The sequence below is a fragment of the Chelonoidis abingdonii genome, chromosome 14, assembly GCF_003597395.2.
Source record: "Chelonoidis abingdonii isolate Lonesome George chromosome 14, CheloAbing_2.0, whole genome shotgun sequence".
Taxonomy (NCBI): domain Eukaryota; kingdom Metazoa; phylum Chordata; order Testudines; family Testudinidae; genus Chelonoidis; species Chelonoidis abingdonii.
The window spans coordinates 37,857,500-37,880,900 of record NC_133782.1 but is presented as its reverse complement, the minus strand read 5'-3'; the positions used below and the strand labels follow the sequence as shown (position 1 = coordinate 37,880,900).

Below are 23,401 nucleotides of genomic sequence, written 5' to 3'. Positions count from 1 at the left end.
ATCAGTGGAGCGATGAGGCCCTTGTTCTAAGCGGTAGAGGTGGTGAAACCAAGGGAGAGAATACTGCGCTTGTATCCCTGGCCAGACATCACACACTTTGTTTGGTCGCAGAGCTGATGGTCAAATTTGCCAGATGACTGAAGCTCAGAAAGTTTCTCTTTGAAGTCTGAGTCCCTGAAGTGTTTTGCTGCAAGGATAGCACCTTAAGGTCTGCTATAGTGTGGCCAGGGAGGTGAAGTGCTCCGTACAGGTCTTTGTATATTGCATTCCTAATATCTGATTTGGTCCATTTAATCCCTTCGTGAGGACTGTCCAGTTTTGGCCGATGGTACAAGCAAGGGCCATTGCTGGCATAGGACGCGTATATTACATTGGTGACGTGCAGTAATGAACCAGTGATTGTTGGCTGATCTGGTTAGGTCCTTATGGTGTCGCGGTGTAGAGATATGTGGCAAGAGATTGCATCGAGGTTGTTGCAGGATTTGTTCCTGAGCTAGAGTTACTATGGTACGGTGACAGATTACTGGTGAGAATACTTTTGTGGTTTGGCAGGTGTCGTGAGCAAGGCATGGCCTGCACCAAGACCTGTGAAACTGTGACATTGTCCAGGAGGGTTGAGACCCACTGAGCCATCACATACGTCTCAGCTAAACCCTCCAACGCATCATTCCGGGATCTACATCCATCCTGGACAATGACCACAGTTTCACAGTGCTTGGGTGCAGGCCAAACCTTGCCCTACGAGACAGATCTGCCAACCTGAAAACGTATTCTCACCAGCAACTGCAACACCGGTACCATAGTAACTCTAGCGTCAGGAACCAATCCAGTGCAACAAACCTCGATGCAACATCTGCCCACATATCTACACGCAGACGACACATCACCAGGTACCTGAACCAGATCAGCCAAGACCATCACTGGTTCATTCACCTCTGCACGTCCACCAATGTACTATACGCCATCCTAAGCCAGCAAGCCCCTCTGCCTATTACATGCGGCAAACTGGACAGTCACACGGAAAAAGGATAAATGGACACAAATCAGACTATCTGGACATGGCAATATACAAAAAACCTGTAGGAGAGCCCTTCAAAACCTCCTGGCAAGTATAGCAGACCTAAGGTGGCCATCCTGCGCAGAAAAAACTTCAGACCATCTTCAAAGAGAACTGGAGCTTCAGTTCATCTGCAAATTTGACACCATCAGCATTGCTGGACTAGAACAAAGACTGTAATGGCTGCCAATTAACAGAACAGTTCTCCTCCTTTGGTTTCAAACACCTCTACTGCTAGAGACCGGGCTCACCCTCCCTGACTGGAACTAAACCTCGTATCTCTAGCTTGCTTGCAGGCAATATATCCGCCTCCCTGAAATTCCAGTACCTGCTCTGACGACATGGGTATCGCACCCCAAAGCTCATGCCCAAAACGTCTGTTAGCTATAAGGTGCCACAGATTCTTGTTGCTTTTATAAAAGGACGTATGCTCCTAAAAGTTTTAGTGCTTTAGAACCTTAGATTAGGTGGGTCTATTCTATTCACTAGTAACATGTGTGATCTCATCTCGCTTTTTCTTCCACTAGTTCAGCTTAATCTATTCTATGTCTATCTATTGCCATTAGTAACAGGGCGTCTATTTTCTTATTTTATTCTATCCAGTGGTCTCCAAACTCTTTGATCGCGCCCTCCCTCCAGTAACAATTTTTTGAACACGCACCCCAAGGATATGTATATTGTTATTATAATCTTATATGCGCATGTCCTATCTATACTATATAATTATGGACGTATATAAACATACAAAATAGCAATAAACAGGATAAGAAGATAATATGAAAAAAGAAATTTTTTAAATATTTTTTATCGTATTTGTTTATAACATACAAAAAACCATGTTTGCTCTCACAAAAGAAATATAATAAATAATTATGTTTAGTGAGGAGCAATGTATGAAATTCGCTTCATTATTTCTGAAAATGGTTAACACTTGTGATCAATAGCAATTTCGAAGGCTGGGATTAGGGTAGGGTGCACACGAGGGTGCTCCGGGGTGGGGTGGGGACTTAGGAGGGATTTAGGTGCCAGGGTGTTGGTGTGAGAGGAATTTATTTCCTGGGATGGGGGTCGGAGGGAAAGCTTTAGGGTGCAGAGATCAGACACTCGGCGATGAACTAACCTCGTTATCTCTAGCTTGCTTGCTAGCATATATATAGCTGCCCCTGGAAATTTCCACTACCTGCGTCTGACGAAGTGGGTATTCACCCACGAAAGCTCACGCTCCAAAACGTCTGTTAGTCTATAAGATGCCACAGGATTCTCTGCTGATTGTATAGAAGAACGAACTCCAGTTCTCTTTGAAAAGAAACCCTAATGAGCCAAAATTGGTGTGTTAGATATTAAGCCTAACTGGAGGAGAAAATAATGAGGAGATGGACAGTTTGTCACAGAGTCAGCAGGGTGATGATCTGAAACTACTCCCTATGCAGCCAGTCAGGACTCTGGGGGAGTCTCCTCTCCCTGAGCAGCCTGGTTCCGGGGGAATAAGCTTCCACATCTTTGAACTTCCTGGGTCTGACCTTGAAGCATTCAGCATCCCCTTCCACACCATGCACTTCCCACAGTGAGTCTTCCCGGGCAGGGTCCTGGGGAAGCCAAAGGGCCCTACATCCCAACTCCACAGTCAGACGTGATTCTGAGCCTGCTGGTAAAACAGAAGATTTATCAGTCAACAGGGACACAGCATAGGACAAAACTTCTTACCACAGAAATCAGTGACTTTCAGCCAAGTTCATCTTGGTGTGCAGGGGGGAGCCCAGAGCCAGGGCTCTGGCCCTCCCCCCTGCACCCCAAGCCACTGACATTGACTCACTTCGAGCAGTCTGGCACCTGCCTTGCCCATTGCTCTCCTCCAGGCTTTTTCTCGCTTCCTGAGCAGTAACCTGGTCACATCTCCCTCCTGGGTCTCAGGTTAGAAAGGGGCAGCCATAGCATCCATGCAGGCAGCTGGAGCAGCCCCCACAAAAGCCACACACCCTTTTCCCTTCACCTAGACATTGGTGCAATACACAGGGAAACTGAGGCACACACAGCATTCATGCAAAACGGTAAGACTCACATACAACATAACAAGGGAAAATCCCCACTACGTCACACTATTCCACCCATCACTCCCTTTCTGGGTCCTGAAAGAAATGTTGTGAGAAAAGTACAGAAAGAACAAAAAGAAGAACAGACGGAGGCTTCCGGACTGAGCTTCACCATCCTGTCTGCCACTCCTACCGTCTCCTGGGACCCCAGATCTACGTCATCCTTCGCTTGGGCAACGGAGAAGGGCTCAGATGACATCCTCACCCCTACTGGCCCCAGCTGAATCCCAACTACCACCTGGGATCACAGATATTTGCATCTTTGATACCATTGAAGCGACGGACAAACAAGGTGGATTTTGCTTCTAAGACTGGACAGTAAAAATAACAGCAACAATGACAGCTCCAGCCCAACTCAATTAACTTCTTCTCCTCTCCCCAAGAGGAGGGTTATTACTATCTCTGATACCTCTAAGAGACTGCCAGACAGCTGGGGGGGTTCCTTCTAAAAACTGCCTCCAGCTAATGTGAAAGGGAACAAGGGGTGTCCCTAAAATGAAAGCCTGACTTAACACTTTACATTTCAAATACTCTGAGTGGTTTCCTTTCCTGTCTGTTTAGTTAATAAAAGGTTAACTGGATTTTTAAACGTGTGTTTGCCATGGTGCTAAGCAGGCTGGGATCTCTGGACACTAAGCTCCAGAACTTAACACAGTTTAAGTGTTGGATGGTGACTGGGTTATATTATCACCTTCAGCCCATTTATTCCGTCTAAAGGAACAAATTAGAGTGTGGCTGGAGTTTTATTTTAGGTTTAAAATAATCAAAGGCTTGAGGTCCCCAACACGTCATTACTAATTCCATGCAATCCCAGCACCGTCCAAATAATCCTTTCAGAGGAAACTCGGCCATCCAGAAAGCTGCAGAGGCTCCTTTCTGACCGTTGGTCACCGTGGAAAGCAAACCTTCATCTCGTTCGGAGAAAGAACAAACAGCAAAGTTCACACATTGGCTTCCCAAAGACAAGACCACACATGACACCCCTATGTAACAATAATTTTACTCCCCTCCCCCCTAAAAAAATAAAAGAACTAAACAAAATTGAGCAACTGATCAATAAAATAAACCAAAAGGCAGCTAAGCGAGGTGTTGGAACGTGGCCCTTTATCGAGCTGTCCAGCCACCTGTCTCTTGCAAGAGGGCCCAGTCAGTGGGAGCCACGTCCTTCCAAGGCAAATGCATCTGGGTAGAATCTCATCAGTGTTTCTCACTCTGGGGATCTAGGGAACACTCTGATCCCCTTCCATTGGCTGTGAGAGGCCATTGTCCAGCTTCCTTAGAGCTCAAAACCAGTGTCTGAGTTCTCCCAAGCCCTTAGTCACTCACACACTCCACTAGAGCTTCATCTAGCCTGTGGTCCCTTTTGGCTTCTAGCTGAATCTCTTTAAGAAGAACATGGCAGGAAGGCAAGGAACACGGGGGTATCAAAGGGAAACTTTATGCCGTAAGCCCTCGACAAACACAGATCTGTAAAACAAGACAGTTCTGGGACACCACCTTCCCCAGCCTGATCTGTGAGTTCAGGGTACACCCATGTTTCAAGCTGGGCAGAGTCTCTTCTGTCATCTTGTTCCTGAAAGTCTTTACTACACGTGGCCACGGATGGCCCGATGTGACCCCAACAGGGGCATCGCACTGTTAAGTGGGCCCCAGTCTCTTGGCCATGGGTTCAAACTGTGAAGTTCCATCTCCAACTTCCATGAGTGTGGACCCCCTGTATAGAAAAATCATATTCTCTTGGGGCTGGCAAGTAGCAGAGACACAAAAAAGATCTATGGCCGCAGACTCTAGTCTTGATAGGCTCTCAATGATGGTCCTTCAGTGAAGTGTCAAAGACCTCTCCCAGGCAGGGCATCTGACTGGAATACAGCATGATAGGCTGCCATTTAGCCAGGTCAGACTTGTCCTGTCACCCTGACAATACTTCCACATATACAACAAAGTTCACAACATGACACCATCATACCACACTCTGTCACACAAGCAAACAATTCACCAAAGTCATGGTATCCAATGCAGCATAAATACCCACAAAAGGAAAAAGGGTCAGAGAGCTCATCAAGTTCATTAGAAACTTGATCATGGCTATTCATTTTAGGTGGAAGGTGCTGAGATAGTGTGATGGTGGGTGGCAGTACAGGATAGATAGATAGATAGATAGATAGATAGATAGATAGATAGATAGATTCTGGTCTTATATATAGAGAGTTGTAAATATATAAAAGTCCATTGAGATGACTCTGCATTTTTAACCAGTGTAAATGCCCCTTTCTGCATAAGCAGATTTCAAAACATGTTTTCAAGGAGACAATAATGCCTTCATTTGATTATATTTAAAAAGAAACACAGGAAGATATCCCAATCAAAGATGAAAGATGGACAGTCCATTTTTGGTGAATAACCTCCCTGCCATCAGTTTCCTCAGGGCAGCTTTGATCTCCTTGTTCCTCATGCTGTAGATGATCGGATTCATCACTGGAGGCACCACAGAATAGAGAACAGCCACCATGAGATCCAGACCTGATGTTGAACTGGAGGAGGGCTTCAGGTAGGCAAAGGCTACAGTGAAAAAGAACAAGGAGACCACAGCGAGGTGAGGGAAGCAGGTGGATAGAGCTTTATGCCGGCCCTGCTCAGAGGGGAGTTCAGACAGACTGTGTGATAGAATTCTGAACATTATGAACACAACTATTAAAAAACAAAGATTGAAGGCTAAGCATTACTAAAGGCAATAACCCAGTTCACGGAGTATGAGTCAGAGCAGGCGAGCTTGAGGAGCTGTGGGGATTCGCAGAAAAATTGATCCACTGTTGCCTCCACAGAAGGATATGCAATAGGTTCCCGTGTGCAGTGCAGTGTAAGACAAAAATATCTCATCCAAGCATGGCTGCCTTTGGAGCACAGCTCTCTGTTCATCACTTCTCATAGTGCAATGGTGGCAGATGGCGATATATCGGTCATATGCCATGATGGTGAGTAAGGAAACTCGTTACAGTACAAGAACATAAAGAAAAGACTTGTGCGACACATCCAGAATAGAGAAATTGACCTGGTGTTCATGAGGAGATTGGCCATATTGGGGACGGACAGAAATGGAGCCGATGTCTAGATGGACAAATTCATCAGAAGAAGTCATGGGTGTGAAGGTGGTGGTCAAAGGCAACAATAATGATGAAGAAGATTCCCATCAGAGGCTGCCAGGATAACTACCAGAAACACCACAAAGTGCAAAATCTGCAGCTCCCGAACGTCAGAGAACCAGGAAGAAGGAACTCGTCATGTGTTGGTGACATTTTCCTCTCCAAACTGTGTCCTGCCTGTGAGTGGAAGGACAAGGCAATTGTGCAAGATCAAGTGACAGAAGAATGAATCTATCTTCCTCCATATATCTCATGGATGGAATTGTCAGGGTGACAGTTGTATGTCTTCCTGATCTAGAAGTTGACAGTGCTCCTTACCCCTTGTCATAAACAGATAGCTAAGGGTTATTGTTCTTACCTTAAGGTTCACAAGGAACCAAACACCTGACAAGAGGACCCAATCAGAAAACCGGATTTTCAAAGCTAGGGAGGAATTTGTGGGGTTTTCTTGGTCTTGGGTCTTGTCTGTTCGTGCTCTCTCAGCTATAGAAGGATCTAATTTCCAGTCCTTCTATCTCGTTCCCATTGTAACTACAAGGGTAGCAAAAGTTATTGGCTTGTATTGTTTGCTGTATTTGCAGCTGTATGTGCCTGGCATCTTTATGTGATTGGCTATAAGTACTTTAAATTGTATTGTTTTGAATAAGGCGTTTACCCTTTCTATTGTTTATTCATTTCTTAAGTGAAAAACCCTTAGCTACCATCTATTACAGAGAACTGTTATTCTATGCTTCTTGCTTTTTTATTATAAAAAGTTTTGCTTTTTAAGCCTTTAATTTTTTTTTTCTAGTTGTCCACCAGGAAATGTGTGGCAGAAAGGAAAGCACGGGGAGCGAAGAACTACTACTCTGTGTTAACTCTCCTAGTGTCCCAGGCAGGAAGAAGTTAAGGGAAGAGAGAGAGAAACTTTCTGTTTCCTGTCTTTGGGTGCCTCTTTGTGGAAGAGAGGAGACATGCTTCTTGGTATTGTGATGTAAAGAGGTTGCATCAGTAACTCTCAGGTTAGCCCAGAGAGGAAATTCTGGGTGGGAGAGAGGTGGGGGGAACGGTTTATTTCCCTTTGTTAGGAGACTCAGGGCATCTGAGTCTTGGAGTCCCACAGGGAAGTTTTGGGGGACCCACGTGCACCAGGCACTGATTCCTGGTTGGTGGCAGCGTATCAGATCTAAGCTGGTAATTAAGCTTAAAGGGTTCATGTTAGCTTCTCAGGTTATGAACGCTAAGGTTCAAATCTGAGTAGGAAGCTATGACACCCTGAGAGCCAGAGCACTAGTGAGATGCATTATCACATCGGTGAATACTGGATTATCGCCTTTAAAGCTAAGGGCAGTGGGTCAGTTTACACCATCTGAGGATCTGGCCAATGAAGTATTAAGACTGGGACAAAGTACAATTAAATCCAACATTTCTAGCCAATATGGTACCCAATTGTGAGAAACAGAAGACTCAAAATTTGGGCATGAAATGTAAATACTAACATGGCTAATACTCATAGCATTTCTGAAATAGTGATTCCTACTTTCCAGCACAGTTCAACATTGACTCACCCAGCCTCCTATGTGGCAGCTTGTCTGTAATGATTCCACCCCAAGACTATGTAAATAGCCAACTACCGATTTACACATTGATTTGTGGCAAGAGAAGTGTAAAAGTGTAATTAGGCAGGCCAGAAAAGAACACGAAAAGCAACCAACAAAAGACAGAAGAGCTAAGCAATTTTGCTTAAGTATTTCGACAGCAGGCTTTGCCAAACAATGAGTGCAGTCACTGGATGGTCAAGGTGCAACAGGAGCAATCAGGGAAGACAAGGCCATTGCAGAGAAGCTAATTGAATTCTTCACAACAGTCTTCGCTGCAGAGGATGTGAGGGAGATTCGCACACACAAGCCATTCTTTTTAGGTGACGATTCTGAGCAACTGTCCCAGATTGAGGTGTCAGTAGTGGAGGTTTGGCAACAAACTGATAAATTAAACAGTAATAAGTCTCCGGGTACAGATTGTAGTCACCCAAGAGTTCTGAAGGAACTGAAATATGAAATCGCAAAAACTACTAAATGTGGTAAATAAACCAACACTTAAATCAGCCTCTGGACCAGATGACTGCAGGGTAGCTACTGTAACATGATCCAGGTGATGTAGGGCACTTGGACTTCCAGAAAGCTTTCGACAAAGTCCCTCACTAACAGCTCTTCAACAAAGTTAGCAGTCATGGGATAAGAGGAAAGGTCCTCTCATGAATTAGTAACTTGCTAAAAGATCGGGAACAAAGGGAGGAATAAATATTCAGTTTTCACAATGGAGAGAGGTAAATACTTGGGATCCCCAAGCATCTTGCCTGAGACCTGTGCTGTTCAACGTATTCATAAATGGAGAGAACAGTGAGCTGGCAAAATTTGCAGACAATACAAAATTACTCAGGATTGTTACTTCCAAAGCACACTATGAAAAGCTACAAAGGAATCTCACAAAACTGGGTGACTGGGCAATCCAGTGGCAGACGGAATTCAGTACTGATAAACACATAGTAATGTACATTGGAAAACATAATCCTAACTTTCCATACAAAATGATGGGGTCTAACTTAGCCATTACTACTCAAGAAAGATGTTGGAGTCGTTGTGGTTCGTTGTCAGAAAACATCAGCTCCATGTTCAGTAGCAGTGCAAAAAGCAAACAAGATGTTAAGAACATTAGGAAAGGGATAGATAATAAAGCTGAAAATATAACGCCAGCAGATAAATCCATGGTACATCCAGACCTTGAATACTGTGTGTAGTTGCGGTTGCCTCATCTAAAAAAAAAAGATACATTCAAATTCGAAAAGATGTAGAGAAAAGCAACAAAAAGGATTAGGGGCATGGAACAGCTTCCATACGAGGAGATATGAAGAGACTGGTATTGTTTAGCTTAGAAAAGAGCTGACTAAGGGGGAATATGATAAATGTCTATAAAATCATGCATGTTCTGGAAAGTGTGAATAGGAAAGTGGTATTCACCCCTTCACAGAACAGAAGGACCAGGCATTGCCCAATGAAATAACTAGGCAGTAGGTTTAAAACAAACAAAAGGAAGAATTTCTTCACATACCACACAATCAACTTGTTGAACTCGTTGCCAGGGGATTTTGTGAGGGCTGAAAATATAACTGGGTTAGAAAAGGAACTAGACAAGTCCATGAAGGACAGGTCAATCAATAGCTAATAGCCAAGATGATCAGGGTGCAACCCCGTGCTTTGGGTGTCCCTAAACCTCTGTTTGCCGGAAGCTTGGAAGGGGTGACAGGGAATGGACCATTTGATAATTGCCCTGTTCTCTTCATTCCCTCTGAAGCTTCAGGCACCAGGCACTGTCACGGACAGGATACTGGGCTGGATGGACCATTGGTCTGAGCCGGTGCCGCTGTTCTTATGTTCTTATTATTCAAGGCACCAAATCCCACTGCATTTCCATCTCTGGGTGATGACGGACTAGTAGCAGCCCTCCATTACTACTGTGTTGTATCCTTTCCCTCTGCGACGTTATGTCTGTACAGGCAGGAGACTTGGGTTCTCTTCTGGTTTCTGCCACTGACCTGCTGTGTGACCTTGGGCAAGTCACTTCCCCTCCCTGTACCACTGATTCCCCACACCCCTTTCTCTGGCTTGTCTTCTCGGAGTGGGAGCTGTGGGGTGGATGGCCAGTATCGTACTGTGTGTATGTTCTGAGCACGGCTTGGCAGCATTGCCGCTCAGCTGGCTGCAGTGTGGGACAGAGAATACAGTGGGTATGTCCTAGGGCATAGCCAAGATGGACAGGTTTTGGCTGGGAGCTTTGACTCTGTGTTTTCGATTCAAGGCGTTAGTATGTTCAAAACATATTCTGGCTGTCAGCTTCGCTCCTCACTCAGATTAACCAACCTGCAACTAGCCCTTTGTAACAGAAATAATAGGGGATGGGGCAGAAGGACTTGGGGGTGAAATTTTAATATGAATTGAAAATATTATTTTTCCGCTTCCTTGCACAAATCTAAGTTTCCATTTAAGTGCAATCAGACTTTTTCCGCTTTAATTATCTCAAAGGAAAATTGGGTTTTCAATTGAACACATCTTCACAGAAAATCTCTGCTATCCTCCATAGGTATTTTGTTTTTCAAGGATATCAGAAGCTAAAACTCTTCAATTTTCAACAGCTCTTACCTAAAATTGTTTGTTCTCACTTCCCAGAATGACAAAAAATGTTTGGGTTTTCCCAATTTCGATGAAAAGTCTATTTTTGCTGCTGCAAAATGGGCAAATAAATAAATCTGTCTGGTGCCAGATTAAATTGACAGTAAAAATCTTCAAGAGTTCCGACTGTCATGCGTATTTATGTTCTTAAATCTGCCCTGTATATTAACACACCAACATATTCAGTTGAGAAAGCAAACTTACAATGCAGATTTGTGTGGAATTTCTCACAGCTAGCGAAGCATTTGATCCTCCAGGGTTCTGATTAGTTTGTCATTATTGAGCTGTCTGTCTCTCATGCCCCCATCACTATATTAGCCCACAGCCTTTTCTATGTTCTTCCACCGGAGTTGTGGGTCTCTCTGCAGTTCCCAGCAGACAAGGATCCACTCCACAGATGGATGCTGCCTGCTGCCCTTCTGGCTGAGAGGTGATGGACTAAATAGGATGAGGGACTGAAAGCCCCTCCTATCTCTAGAGCTGATTGGAGCTTGTGCAGGATCCAGAGATGGTCACAGCACTGGATGTCCCTCCTGTGGGACTAAATATGTGAATATGGTCTCCAGGGCTGTGAACCCAGCTCTGCTCTCACCTCTGGAGCAAACCACCCTGACAACCTGCCCTAGCTGAGCCCAATCCCCAAGAGGGGAACAGCACCTGCCCTGGATCTCACACAGTGGTAGCGTCCCTGGAAAGACCATTAGTGAAAAACAAGGCAGGACTGAGGCGCAAAGGGTGTTCTGAGGGGTTGACATAAAATATATTTACTGTAGCATCATGTGACCTGGAATAGCTCAGAGCCCAGTGGCACCAGAAACACAGCTATCCTGGAATAGCCTGTTCCTTCATTAACACCACATCCTTACCACTGCCGGAGCAGAGATGTTGTTCCCTTGCATTGCATCAACAGCTCTTGGGATGCAGCCAGCAGAGGAACCCACAGCTCAGCCTGCCCTGGCTGGCTGAATTAGGGTTTTAGGAGGAACCCGTAAGCACATATCAACAACTAAGGACCAAATCCTCAGCTGGTGTGTATTGACAAAGTTCCACAATCTTCTTTGTACCTACAGTGATTTTCACCAGTTGAGGATCTGGCCCTTTGATTCTGATGGAGCAATGGCTGATTTACTCCAACTGGGAAACTGGCCCATTACACAGTTTTAAATCCATATTCTTTGCCTGTGAGTTTAAACCAAAGATGAGTCACAAGTACCGACCCTGTTTGTGCATTTTTAGTTCTTTTTCCCATGGGATTAATTACAAGAATGTAACTTTTAAAGGTTATGCCGTGAGTCATTCCCACCAGGGCAGAGCTTGGGAGGAATTAATTCAGTGTTGTTAAGATTTTCTCTATCTGACCTTCAGTTTGTATTGAGATGAATGATCCAACTTTTCTTTCTTGTTTTCTTTCTGAGCAATTGCATTATTTTCTTACCTCAGCCAACCCTGAAGACGCTTTAGGCTGCAGGTGCAATGCTGCATGACATTTTGAAATGTTTCATTCATACCGGTTGCAGAACTGGCAGAGAGGCTTAACAAACATAAACGCCCAGATCCCCAGATGGTGTCAATTGGCAAACTGCTGTGAAGCCAGGCCTGTTTACATGAGCTGAACATCAGAACTGCGAAACCTCGTTTGATGTTTATTCCTCCATCCGAGTTCTCATTGTTTAACACTCAAGTCCTGTTTTATATTCCGAGTTGATAGTTAATAGGCAGAAATCTGCGAGATGTGTACCCGGCTGGGAAATAAACTGCTTAATATGGTGGCGTAGCAGCTCCAGTGTAGTCACAGTTGTCTCATGCCTACAGGTTAAGATTGGACCATTCTAAGAACACTACCATTTACATGCTTTCTTTTCACTTCATGCTTTGACATTTGGTGGTCTTTAGTTGGGTTCTAGGTAGGGTTAGTGACCCAGATTTAGGGTCATTTGACTAGGAGTCGCACAGATAAAAGTCCTGGGGAAAAAAGCACTTTTTAAAAAAATTATTTAAGCTAAGGGGGTTGCAGAGATCAAAAGTTTCTAGGGCTGTTTTTGTGCACAGTGCAGGAGCTCAGACCATTACTGTGATACGGGTCAATCTGCCCAGTTTATTCCCTCAAGCTTCAGGTCCCTCACTGGTTTTAAGGAAAGGTACCGTGTGAACAGTCCGTATGCACCAGCACAGAGGAAGGGCCCTGGCTTTCCATTCCAGCCATGCTACGTGCTTTAAAACTTAACTCTTGTAAGTGCTCTAATATCCAAACGATCACTCGGATTGTTTTCAAATTTGGTGTCTCTTCGTGGGATAGGGCAACATTAGTGATCCAAATCTGGGGTCATTGCACCACGGGATTCCTGAGTTGTAGCTGTCTACCCCATTTCCCTTTTGCTGCCTTGTGCCATGAAACAGAGAGGTCCTGATGAGTGGTGGAATCACAGAGATCGCTGAGAATGACAGCTGTGAATTCACCCTTTAGTTAATGTAACTTCAGTCACAAGCTCCCCCACAAACGGAGTGCTGGAACTCATGGCAAGATGACAGCTGGCTCTTCAATCCTTGCCCTTAGCAATTCCCTGCAAAGGTGCTGCAAGCTGCTCTGGACTGTAGCTGGCCTGCTGGGCAGAGTCCTCAGATTGGTTACGTGTAGAAAACTCAGTGAGCCCTGCCCATTCTCCTTCCTTTCACACCCTGACCTCAGTAACTCCTGATCATCCCATCCTCTTAAGCCCTGTCCTCAGTAATGCCTCTGCATCCCCGACCCCTTTTCTCTCTGCCCCTAGGCACCTCAGCTGAATACCAGTGCTTTTCAAAGTATTACTACCAGAAATAGCATGGAGCTGTTCTCTCAGTGCAGTGTTGGTCAGAAGGTCTTACGGGAGTTCAGTCTGTTTTAACTCATTTTTGGGACCAGAAAATCCAAGTCTGATACACGTTTACTGTAGCTCTGTTCAGGAAGAAAGGCCCATTTTTACCTAAATATTTTTCAGTGCAGAACCACCTCTTTGGTAATTAACCTTTGAAGACATAGAAACTGATGAGAAAGAAAACCAGGAATCGCAATTTTTTTTTGAAAATTTACAAAAATATATTTGTATTTTGAAATATGCTTAAAGAACTGTGTCTTCCTGATGCCAAATTACCGCCGAAGACCTGGCACTTTGGCGGCGGATCCCAGGGCAGAAGAACCCCCCACTGCTAGTGTTCAGGGCACTTCGGCAGCGGGTCCTGGAGCAGACGGACCCCCCACCACTGAATTGCCGCCAAAGACCAGGAGCGGAAGAAGCTCTGGGGGCCTTGGCCCCACGAGAGTTTTCTGGGGTCCCCGGAGTGAGTGAAGGACCCTGCTCCAGGGGCCCCAAAAAGAGGAAAACATGATGATAATAGTTATGATATAATCTTAGTACTAACTCTATGCTAACTGATACACGTGCTTGGACACTTTCTTTGTTTACCAAATTCCAAACTGTGTCCTCAACCCCAGTGGTGAGTGTCCTGCTGCAGCAAAACACCTGCCCTCCCCCAGTGGTTATCCCCAGTTTCAGGTGTTTGGGCATGAACCGTAGCAACCTACACTCTCAGAATGTCCCCCATTAACAGCTGTCTCCATTTATCAGCCTGAAGCCCTGATGGTGCCCACCTTGCGCAGCCACAGATTCCTCATGTGCCTCAGAGGTTCAGGGTTGGGAAGAATGTGGATTCTCTGGGAGTCCAGGGGTTCTAACAGTCCAGGTTTCTCATCGGGAGTAGGGGGTGTCTGTCACATTCTGGGGTGCAATCCAGACCAGGGAGCGTTTGAGTCACAGCCTGATCCATAACCCTGTGTGCCTCACAATGCTTTGCTGTGGTAGCTCCCGACCTGGGACACTCACAACCAGCCTAGCAGCATGCGAGCTGCACCCTGAGTGTCTGTGTAGAGGTGCAGCACTGGCCCTGTATCTCTGACCCCAGCAGCCTGTCAGTAATGCACCAGACACATTGTGGCTTCCACCAGCCTGGGTTGCTACTTGCAGGTTGACCCCAGCACACTACCAGTCCCAAATTTTCCCAAAAAAACCGTGTTCTGCACTTTCCAGCAGCTATTAAAGGTTCATTGCTCCTGTACAGAGTCAATATTCAACGGTTTGCTAGTTAAACTTTAGTTACCAAACAGTTCAGTTGAAACACAGGATTGGATTGGTTTAGATTTCAAATAAAACCAATTTATTAACAAAAAAGACAAGATTTTTAGTGAATTCAAATATGAGAGACCAAATTAGAAATGTTTGCCAGCAAACAAAAGTGAAAACAGAGCTAAAAGTCTAAATCTAAATCTAGAAAGTTTTGATTCAAGGCTTTGATTGAGATAATCTCTCTCACCCACAGTCTTCCAGAAAGATGGTGACTGACCCTTACCTTGGTCACAATCTCTCCCAGAGGCCCAAAGTTGCTGGCTTCCTTAGGTTAAAGGGTGAGAGAGCTCAGGCAAATGTTTGGAACCCAGCTAAGAACTAGTCAATGTAGATATTAAGGTTCTTTATGGTGTAGGAATCTCGGCATTTAGCCATGAAACCAATATGGTAGTGTGCCTCAGTTTCCCTTCTCATACCACACATTAGACCTGCAATGTCTTTTCTTCTGTGTACAATTTCCAGATGAGTTACAGGCACTAACTGTGAACTATTAGTATCACGACATCTTTTAACATGAAGTGTGCTCTTATGTATCACTCTTAACATGTTCAAGGGTTTTCCTCAAAAGATTAGGCACATTGTAAATTTTTACAGTTCTTGGTATTAGCAACACATTAGTCACAACAGTTAACATTCGCATTAATATTAACATCCAATTCATTGCATTTCTCTGCTCCAGGCCAATGGGGGCGGCGGGAAGCAGCGGCCAGCACATCTCTCGGCCCATGTCACTTCCTGCAGCCCCCATTGGCCTGGAGCGGCGAATCACGGCCAGCGGGAGCCACAATCGGCCTAAACTGCCAACATGGCAGGTAAACAAACTGACCAAGCCTGGCATGGTGCTTACCCTGGTGAGCCACGTGCCACAGGTTGCCGATCCCGGTTCTAAAGCAAGGCCAGCAGATTCATACACATTTGAAAGACTTTGCCCATTAGGCACCAACACCTTTTCTCAGAAGAGAGACTGTTTACTATCAACAATGGCCCATTAAGAGTCAATGGAAACAATTCCTTCTTACAGACTTTCAAGACCTCACCAAGAAATTCCTTTTCCTCTGCATTGCAACAGATTCTTTCGGAGATTTATTTATGTCCAGAACTGATTTTGGCACAACAGAAAAATCACCAAACTCCTTCTGAGTTTCACATACATCAAGAATCACCTCTGACCCATCAGGAGGATTTTCACACAACCCCCTTTCAGGTAAACTACTAGACTTTATAATCAAATGATTAGAAGCATTCTCTTCCCTGTTATAAGTTTCCACACTGTTAGTGGGTAACAATCAATTCACCTTCATGCTTTCCTTGGTATGATACCACCCTGATCAGATGAGGTTGTCATATCTTTACCCAGTAACACACTAGCAACAGGCAAAATAGAAACACCAGAATAGCTTGGTCTCTGGGACCTATTTATGACATTAACTGGATGCAACCTAATTACAATGTCATCATCCCCAGCAGACACATATTTAGGACCACTTCCTTCCTGGCTTTAGTCGTATCCAGAATCAACTCTTGCTCAACTGATACATTTTCAACCCTCATAGGCTGACAGGCTTCTTCTGTGTGCTTTACAGACCAGAAAGAGCTGGAGAAACATTCCCCTTTACCAGACAAACAGCTTGGGATAGCCTTTCCTGTGTCCCAGCACACATGGCTAGTCACAGACAATGGCTGGGAGATTGGGTTAGCTCCCTTCATGGGCAAGTCATTACCCCTAACAGACACAGGAACATTTCCTTCACTGTCACAGTTCTCCACATTGGTAACAGGTAAGGTGTAGGGATACTCACGTTCTCCTAACCTTCCCTTCCAAACTGCTGATTAGACAAAGCCATCAGTAGAGAAGGCTGCCTCTGCTCATCTAAACTTTCTTTGCCTTCCCCTCGCTAAATCTCTGTTTTCCACAAATAGTGTCTTATTACACCAAGCTATTTTAAGCACATCACTTTTATCTGGGTCAGGCTTACTTTCCCAAGCTTTACTAGGCAGCAATCCATCACTCACAAAAATTCGACCCTTTTCTTACTCAGTTAGAGCTTCAACCTGATCATCAACTTTAATCTACTCTAGATAAACATTTCAGTTTCAGCCGGAGTGGAAAAGATCAAGGAACCAGCCTCTTATAGGAGTAGTAAGTTTTAGAAAAGAATAAATAGGTTTATGTTTATTTTCTTTTTGTGACTTTGTGCAATTAGAGGAATAATCAAATTGGTAATTTTTTTGTGTACTAAGTTTGCCCAGGGGAAAATCCTTTGTGTTTTGAATTTGTTGTCTGTGAGAAGTAGCTGGTATGCTAATCTCTCACAGAGGGTTTTTTTATTTTTCCCTTTCTTTTCTTTAATAAAACATCTTATTTTTAAGAACCTGATTGATTTTTCCTTGTGTTAAAATCCAAGGGGACTGGATCTGGACTCACCAGGAATTGGTAGGGGAAAAGGGGGGGGGGATGGTTAAATTCTCCTTGTGTTAAGATCCAAGGGGTTGGATTGGTGCCTCAATTTACAGATCAAACTTTCATTCCCTACCTACATCTTCTGTGAGCTCAGCCTGTGACCTGAGCGTGAAGCTGTCGCAACTTCTCTGTCACCATCAACAGCAACAAACGTTCTACAGGCAAAACCAAGTTTTAAGTGACTCCCGTGCAGCCTCCTCTCTATCACACCCTGCCCTCATGGACCCCTGTGCACTACTGCTGCTTTCAGTCATGTTGCAAAGGCATCATTGATGAAAAATTAGTTCACAATTATGTTGACTCTATTCCAGCCAAGAAGAGCCATCAGCCGCTTTCCCAGATCTGTGTTCACTGAGCAGGGCTGGCAGAAGAACAGTATTTCCAATTTATTTATTGCTGAAAACATGATTTGTCTACCCAAGAATCAGGCTGGAGATAACCAGATTAGTTCAATTAGGGAGGATGCAGCCCCCTTCTACCAGTTGAGGTGTGAACACCAAGGAAGGAAAAATTGGTTCTGTAGTTGGCAAGCCATTCACAGTCTTTGTTTAATCCTGAGCTGATGGTGTCAAATTTGCAGATGAACTGAAGCTCGGCAGTTTCTCTTTGAAGTCTGGTCCTGAAGTTTTTTTGCTGAAGGATGACCACCTTTAGATCTGCTATTATGTGTTCTTGGTGTTCGCACCTCAGCTGCTAGAAGAGGGCCTCATCCTCCCTGATTGAACTAACCTCGTTATCTCTAGCCTAATTCTTGCCTGCATATTTATATATGCCTCTGGAAATTTCCACTACATGCATCCGATGAAGTGGGTATTCACCCACAAAATCTCATGCTCCAGTACGTCTGTTGGTCAATAAGGTGCCACAGGACTCTTTGCTGCTTTTACAAGGATTAAGCATCAAAAATAGCTTTCCTGAGGTCCAGCTTAAAGGCTACAAGCAAAACCAAAACAAAGGGGGTTAGCACAGAGGAGTACACAAGCCATAAAGGAATAAAAATAGACAAACCTAATCACATCTTCCTAGACATTTCTTGATCTACTTTCAAACGAGTAGTTTCCAGGTATTATACTGATGATTTTTTCATACCTGGCCCAAGATTCTTACAACATAGCTCTGCCCTGTCTGCCTCTCCCCCGGAGAACAACAACAGACAGACAAAAGGGGAGTCTTTGTTTCAATTTTAAAAAGTTCTAGCCTTCCCATTGGCTCTTTTGGCTGGGTGCCCACTCACGTCCTTTTACCTATGCATCGCAGTGAGACTTTTAACCCTTTACAGGTAGAGCAAACAGCTACTAAGAGGGATTTTATAGCAACTGGCTGGTTGGGTGTCCATAAAAGGGAGCTGCCCCCCCCTTCATTGATTGCAGGCTAATAGGACTACAATTTCCCAGGTCATCCCAATGACCCTTTTTAAAAATTGGCACGTCCTTAGCTTTCTTCCAGTCTTTGAGAACTTCCCCAGTGCTCCAGGACTTATCGGGTTGTCACAAGGAGGATATTTGGGAAACGAGATGACAGGGGTATTTGTCTAGCATCTCAATGAAGGAAATCCCAAGTCTCTTCATGACAGCTGAAATAGATGAGGGCAGTCTATCCTAGTGGTCAGAGCAGGTATCTATAGTCCAGAACCAAAGACAGGGTAGAAACCATAGGGCAGGAACTGCAGCAAGCAGGGTAACAGGCAAGGAGGGGCTCAAGGCAGGGGCAGGAGAAATGCAAGGCTGGTTGCAAGGCAGGGGCTGTAGGAACAAGGTAACACAGGAACAGGCCCAGTGATGAGCATGAGCATGGGAAATCTAGTGACCCAGCTTGCTGACATCTGCAGCCAATCGGGTGGTGTGGCTAAACAGGAGACCTGCGGCAGGACAGCCGTACAGATCCCCTGGGTCCTCTTCATGTGCCTGAGAGAAAAGCCTGACCAAAGGGTTAGAGGTGGGGAGAAGTAGTCAAGGCTTCTTGGGATTATGCCAGGTCCAGGAAGTGAGTTGGGTATAGTGGAGAGGAACAAGGGGAATATGAAAATGCTGATGAACTTTGATGACCTCTGACTGAAAAGTGAACTTCAAATTTGATTCCATTTTGGACTCAATTAATGTCTCCAAATTTCAATATTTTAGCTCAACAGGAACATGATCAAATTATTGTGCCAGTGAGGGACCTGGTCTAAATATCTCAGTTAGAATATTCTTTTTCTTCATTTCACTGGGTATTCAGTATCAGTTGTGATGAGTTCCTTATGCATGCTTTGAACAGAATAGAATAGACCCACCTGTAGTAGTTTAGAATAGAATGGAATAGGTTACAATAGATCATCCTGTACTCGTTCGAAATACAATAGAATAGACACAACTGTACGAATAGAATAGAATAGACCTATGTGAAAGTAGAATGAATTATATTGTAAAAATAAGAATGGATTAAAGAAATGTTGTATGTACCTTTAAGCAGAAATAAGAAATGTTGAAATACAGGTGCCAGGAAAAGAAACATTAGGCATAAACAAGGGTGCTAATGGCGAAACATTAACAGAAGTTCGGTAATAGTTAGCAAGGAAATAAAATATGCATGCCTAGCCCAGGTAAACTTATCAGATTCTGCTTCCTTTGTTATCTTGCTAAGTGCTCCTCCCCTTTTATCTGTATAAATAAGATACTTTGTGTCTTATGTGGTGCTCACATTATCTGGGTGTTATTAGCAGAGCGCTATGCTAATAAAACAGAGTGGTCTGACAAACTGTGAGTCCTGAGTCTAACTTTGACACCTACCTCAACTAATTTACAATTCAATAAAATAGATCCATATGTAAAACTTCGAATAGGTATAGAGTAAAATAGAATTCAAACTTGTAAGGTTGTGGGATGGCCTATTTCAGAAAATCATCTTGCACTTTAGAATTACCCACCGTATTTCGCAACAGAATCTAAATGGTTTGACCTTGTGGACTTCACACCAACTACGCTTTTCGCCGAGGCTCTCTATCTATTTTTCTGTTTCGGTGCTTAGCTCCTGGTTTCCATCTCCAAGGCAGATAAATATGGTCTTTCAAAAGCACTTCAGGTTGTTTTTTTAACTACTTCTGGCCCATATTTCTCCTGTTGTACTTTCACCCCTTTTTCTAATTAAAAATGAAAGACAGGAGGAGAAAACGGGGAAGAAAAGGAAAGCCCAAAGAGTAACTTCATTCTATTTTAATTTTACAATTTTTATTTTTCTCTCTCCAAAGTTCTGGAAAAGGTGTGATCATATTTTTCACTTTATATTCAAATTTCAATAAAAAAGATGCCTTAATTTTGTTTTCATAAAAAAAATAGGTTGAGGAATTCAGTCTAAAATTAGACTTTTGCATTAGGTTTCTGAGACACAGTAACCAAAAAAAATGTAAGTTTAACTTGTGATGCTAGGAACAGAAACATAAAGGTTGAATTAATTAACTCATATTGCTAACAAATCATATGACAAATGCAACAAGAAAATGTGGGTGAGCAAAAAGACTGAGCCCTACAATATGAGAATACTATATTCAGCTGTGGGACAATTCTAGAGTAAAATCCACATTCCAATTAAGAAATATTGATGATACATATTTTTTCAACATATCTGAGAAAGTTGTTTCTTCTCCTGAGGAGACTCTGATATGTAGGATTTTGTTTTTAGTATTTGAAAATATTCATAGGTTTGAAAAACAAAATATCTGCAGTCCCAATCTTCAGCAGGTGGAAAACATTTCAGTGAGTTGAACTGTTTTTCATAAGCCGGGCACCTGGCACATTGACTCCAATGGATTTATGAAGCTTTACATCTGCTGGGGGTCTAACCCATTGACTCCAATATAGCTACACTGATTTAAACCAGCGGGCTTCTTTGGCTCCATGGAGCTATGGTGCTTTGAACACTCTGGCCCCAGAGATTTCAACGGAGGTTGTGACTGTCGGTCTTTAATTTATTCTTGAACATAGTTTTTCAGGTGCATGTGGTATGTGATCTCTTTGATGGGACACACATTTCACATGGAGAATACATCTATCCTCTGATGTGCTAAGGTCTGGTTTCTAAACAAAACAATCATTCAAAGACAAACGATGCCTTTAGTTCCCTCCCTGAGAACAGGATTCTGTTCATCAGTCTCCTGATGGCTTTTTTCATCTCAGTGTTTCTCAGTGTGTAGACAATTGGGTTCAGCATCTGGGTGATTACAGTGAAAAAGATGGAGGCCACTTTGTCTACGGTGAACTCCTTGAAGGGCCGAGCATAGATAAAGATGCTGGGTATGAATATTAAACAGACCACGATAATCTGGGCTCCACAGGTGGACAGAGCCTTGCCCTTCCCTTCTGTGACATGTGTCCTGATCTTGACTAAGATGATGGTGTAGGAAATTAGCAGACAAATTAATTGTACAATGAGGAGCACTCCACCACTGAAGACCATCTGCAGTTCGACTACATGGGTATCAGCACAAGCCAGTTTGATGACCTGTGGGACATCACAGTAGAAATTGTCCAGAATGTTTGGCCCACAGAAGGGTAGCTGGATGAGCAATCCAATCTGAACAGCAGAGTGAGCCAACCCACCCAGACATGACAGTGCTACCAGCCCAACGCACACACCCCGGTTCAAGATAGTAATGTATCTCAGTGGTTTATAGATGGCCACGTACCTGTCGGCAGCCATCACCACAAGTAAAGAGACCATAGCACCAGCAATGAAGTGTAAGAAGAACATCTGTAGGATGCACTCATTGAAGGAGATTGTTTTACGCTTGGAGAGGAGACCGGACAGCAAGTTGGGAGCATTGACTGATGATTCACTGACATCCATGAAAGCTAGGTTGGCCAGCAGGAAGTACATGGGGGTGTGGAGTTGGTGGTCGGTGATCACTGTGATGATGATGATGAAGTTTCCCAGCCAGGTGGCTATGTACACTATGAGGAAGAATATGAAGAGAAAATATTTCAACTGATGATTCTGAGTGAGGCCCAAGAGAACAAATTCAGTCACTGTGGTAGTGAGGTTCTGCGGATCCATTTCATGTCTGCAAAATAACCCTGGAAATTGAACAGAAATAATAACAATGGTTCAGCAGATCTGCCAGATTTTAGTATGCAATGTTCAGATTTTGGATTTTCAATCTCTTTCTTCCTTGTCTTTCACTGCTTTACTTTATCCAACTTTTTCCACTGTAAAATTCTGCATGTGAATTTTTTTAAGTGTGAGATAGTGAAATAACTTTCTCTCACAACTTGTATGATGATGATTAAGAAAGGAATCCAAGTGAAATGTGAAAGGCAAGGTGGGAGATGGAATATCTTCAATTGGACCAACCTCTATTGGTGAAATAGACAAGTTTTCAAGCTCCACAGAGTTTGTCTCTTCCACCAAAGAAGATGCTCTAATCAAAGATATAACCTCTCCCACCTTGCCTCTCTCGTATCCTGGGATCAACATAGCTAAAACAACACAAAAAGTAATGTAAATAAAAGGAAACATTTCATTTTAGTTTGAATTTTTTTCCCATGGAAAACCATAAATTTCCATCACAAAGGCCATTATCCCATCCAATATTTTGATTCCATATGAACCTCTTTTTTTGACAGTGATATTTATTTTGACAGAAGAAAATTTTGATTTAAAGTTAAAGAAAGAAAATTCATTTTGTTTGACATTTTGTTATGAAAAGTTGAAAAAAAGTAATAAACCTCACACCATCGTTTCCCTTTTCACAATCAGACAAGATTTACTGCCAGTGACTGTGCAGTGATGGGTTCCATTTCTGTCCTGCCATCAACATTCTCTGTGATCATAAGAACATAGGAGTGGCCATAGTGAGTCAGACCAGAGGTCCATCTAGTGCAGTATCCTGTCTTCTGCACCAGGTACCCTGGGTACCCCAGAGGGAATGAACAGAACAGGTAATCATCAAGTGATCCATTCCCTGTCAACCATTCCCAGCTTCTGGAAAATCATGGGAAATCCAAACACCCTCTCAGTCTGGGATTTTCAAGTGAGAGCAAGATAGGTGCCCAATTCCCATAGAACATCATTAGATGTTGGTGCCCGAACAAGACAAAGTTTTCCTACTTTGCAGAAGGGTGGTGAAGTTAAATTCTTGAAGGATTGTGAGGAACTCAGACACAATGGTGTCAAGTGTCGTATCAATATTTTTGCAGACTTATTTGAATGAAGGCAATGAAGATGAAACATTGCCCATCACTGTAACTTTCAGATTCACTAGGCTTGTGGAGAGCTTAAATTGAGGCCATTTTAGTGGGACGTCCATGAGATTAAACG

The 23,401-nt window shown here is 43.6% G+C and overlaps 2 protein-coding genes across 2 annotated transcripts in view; one reads left to right on the top strand and one right to left on the bottom strand.

The window, feature by feature from the left end:
* The window catches only part of LOC142047750 (Fc receptor-like protein 5), a 194,054-nt gene that overhangs the window by 75,235 nt on the left and 95,418 nt on the right, over positions 1 to 23,401 (top strand). The gene's annotated exons all lie outside the window — the stretch shown is intronic.
* LOC116839021 (olfactory receptor 4D2-like) lies at positions 21,176 to 22,138 on the bottom strand. Its single transcript, XM_032804663.2, has one exon. The coding sequence runs from the start codon at positions 22,136 to 22,138 to the stop codon at positions 21,176 to 21,178; it is 963 nt and encodes a 320-aa protein (XP_032660554.1).

Bases quoted from the DNA above. Each gene is read 5' to 3' on its own strand.
- LOC116839021 (XM_032804663.2), bottom strand. From the start codon at position 22,138: ATGGATCCGCAGAACCTCACTACCACAGTGACTGAATTTGTTCTCTTG.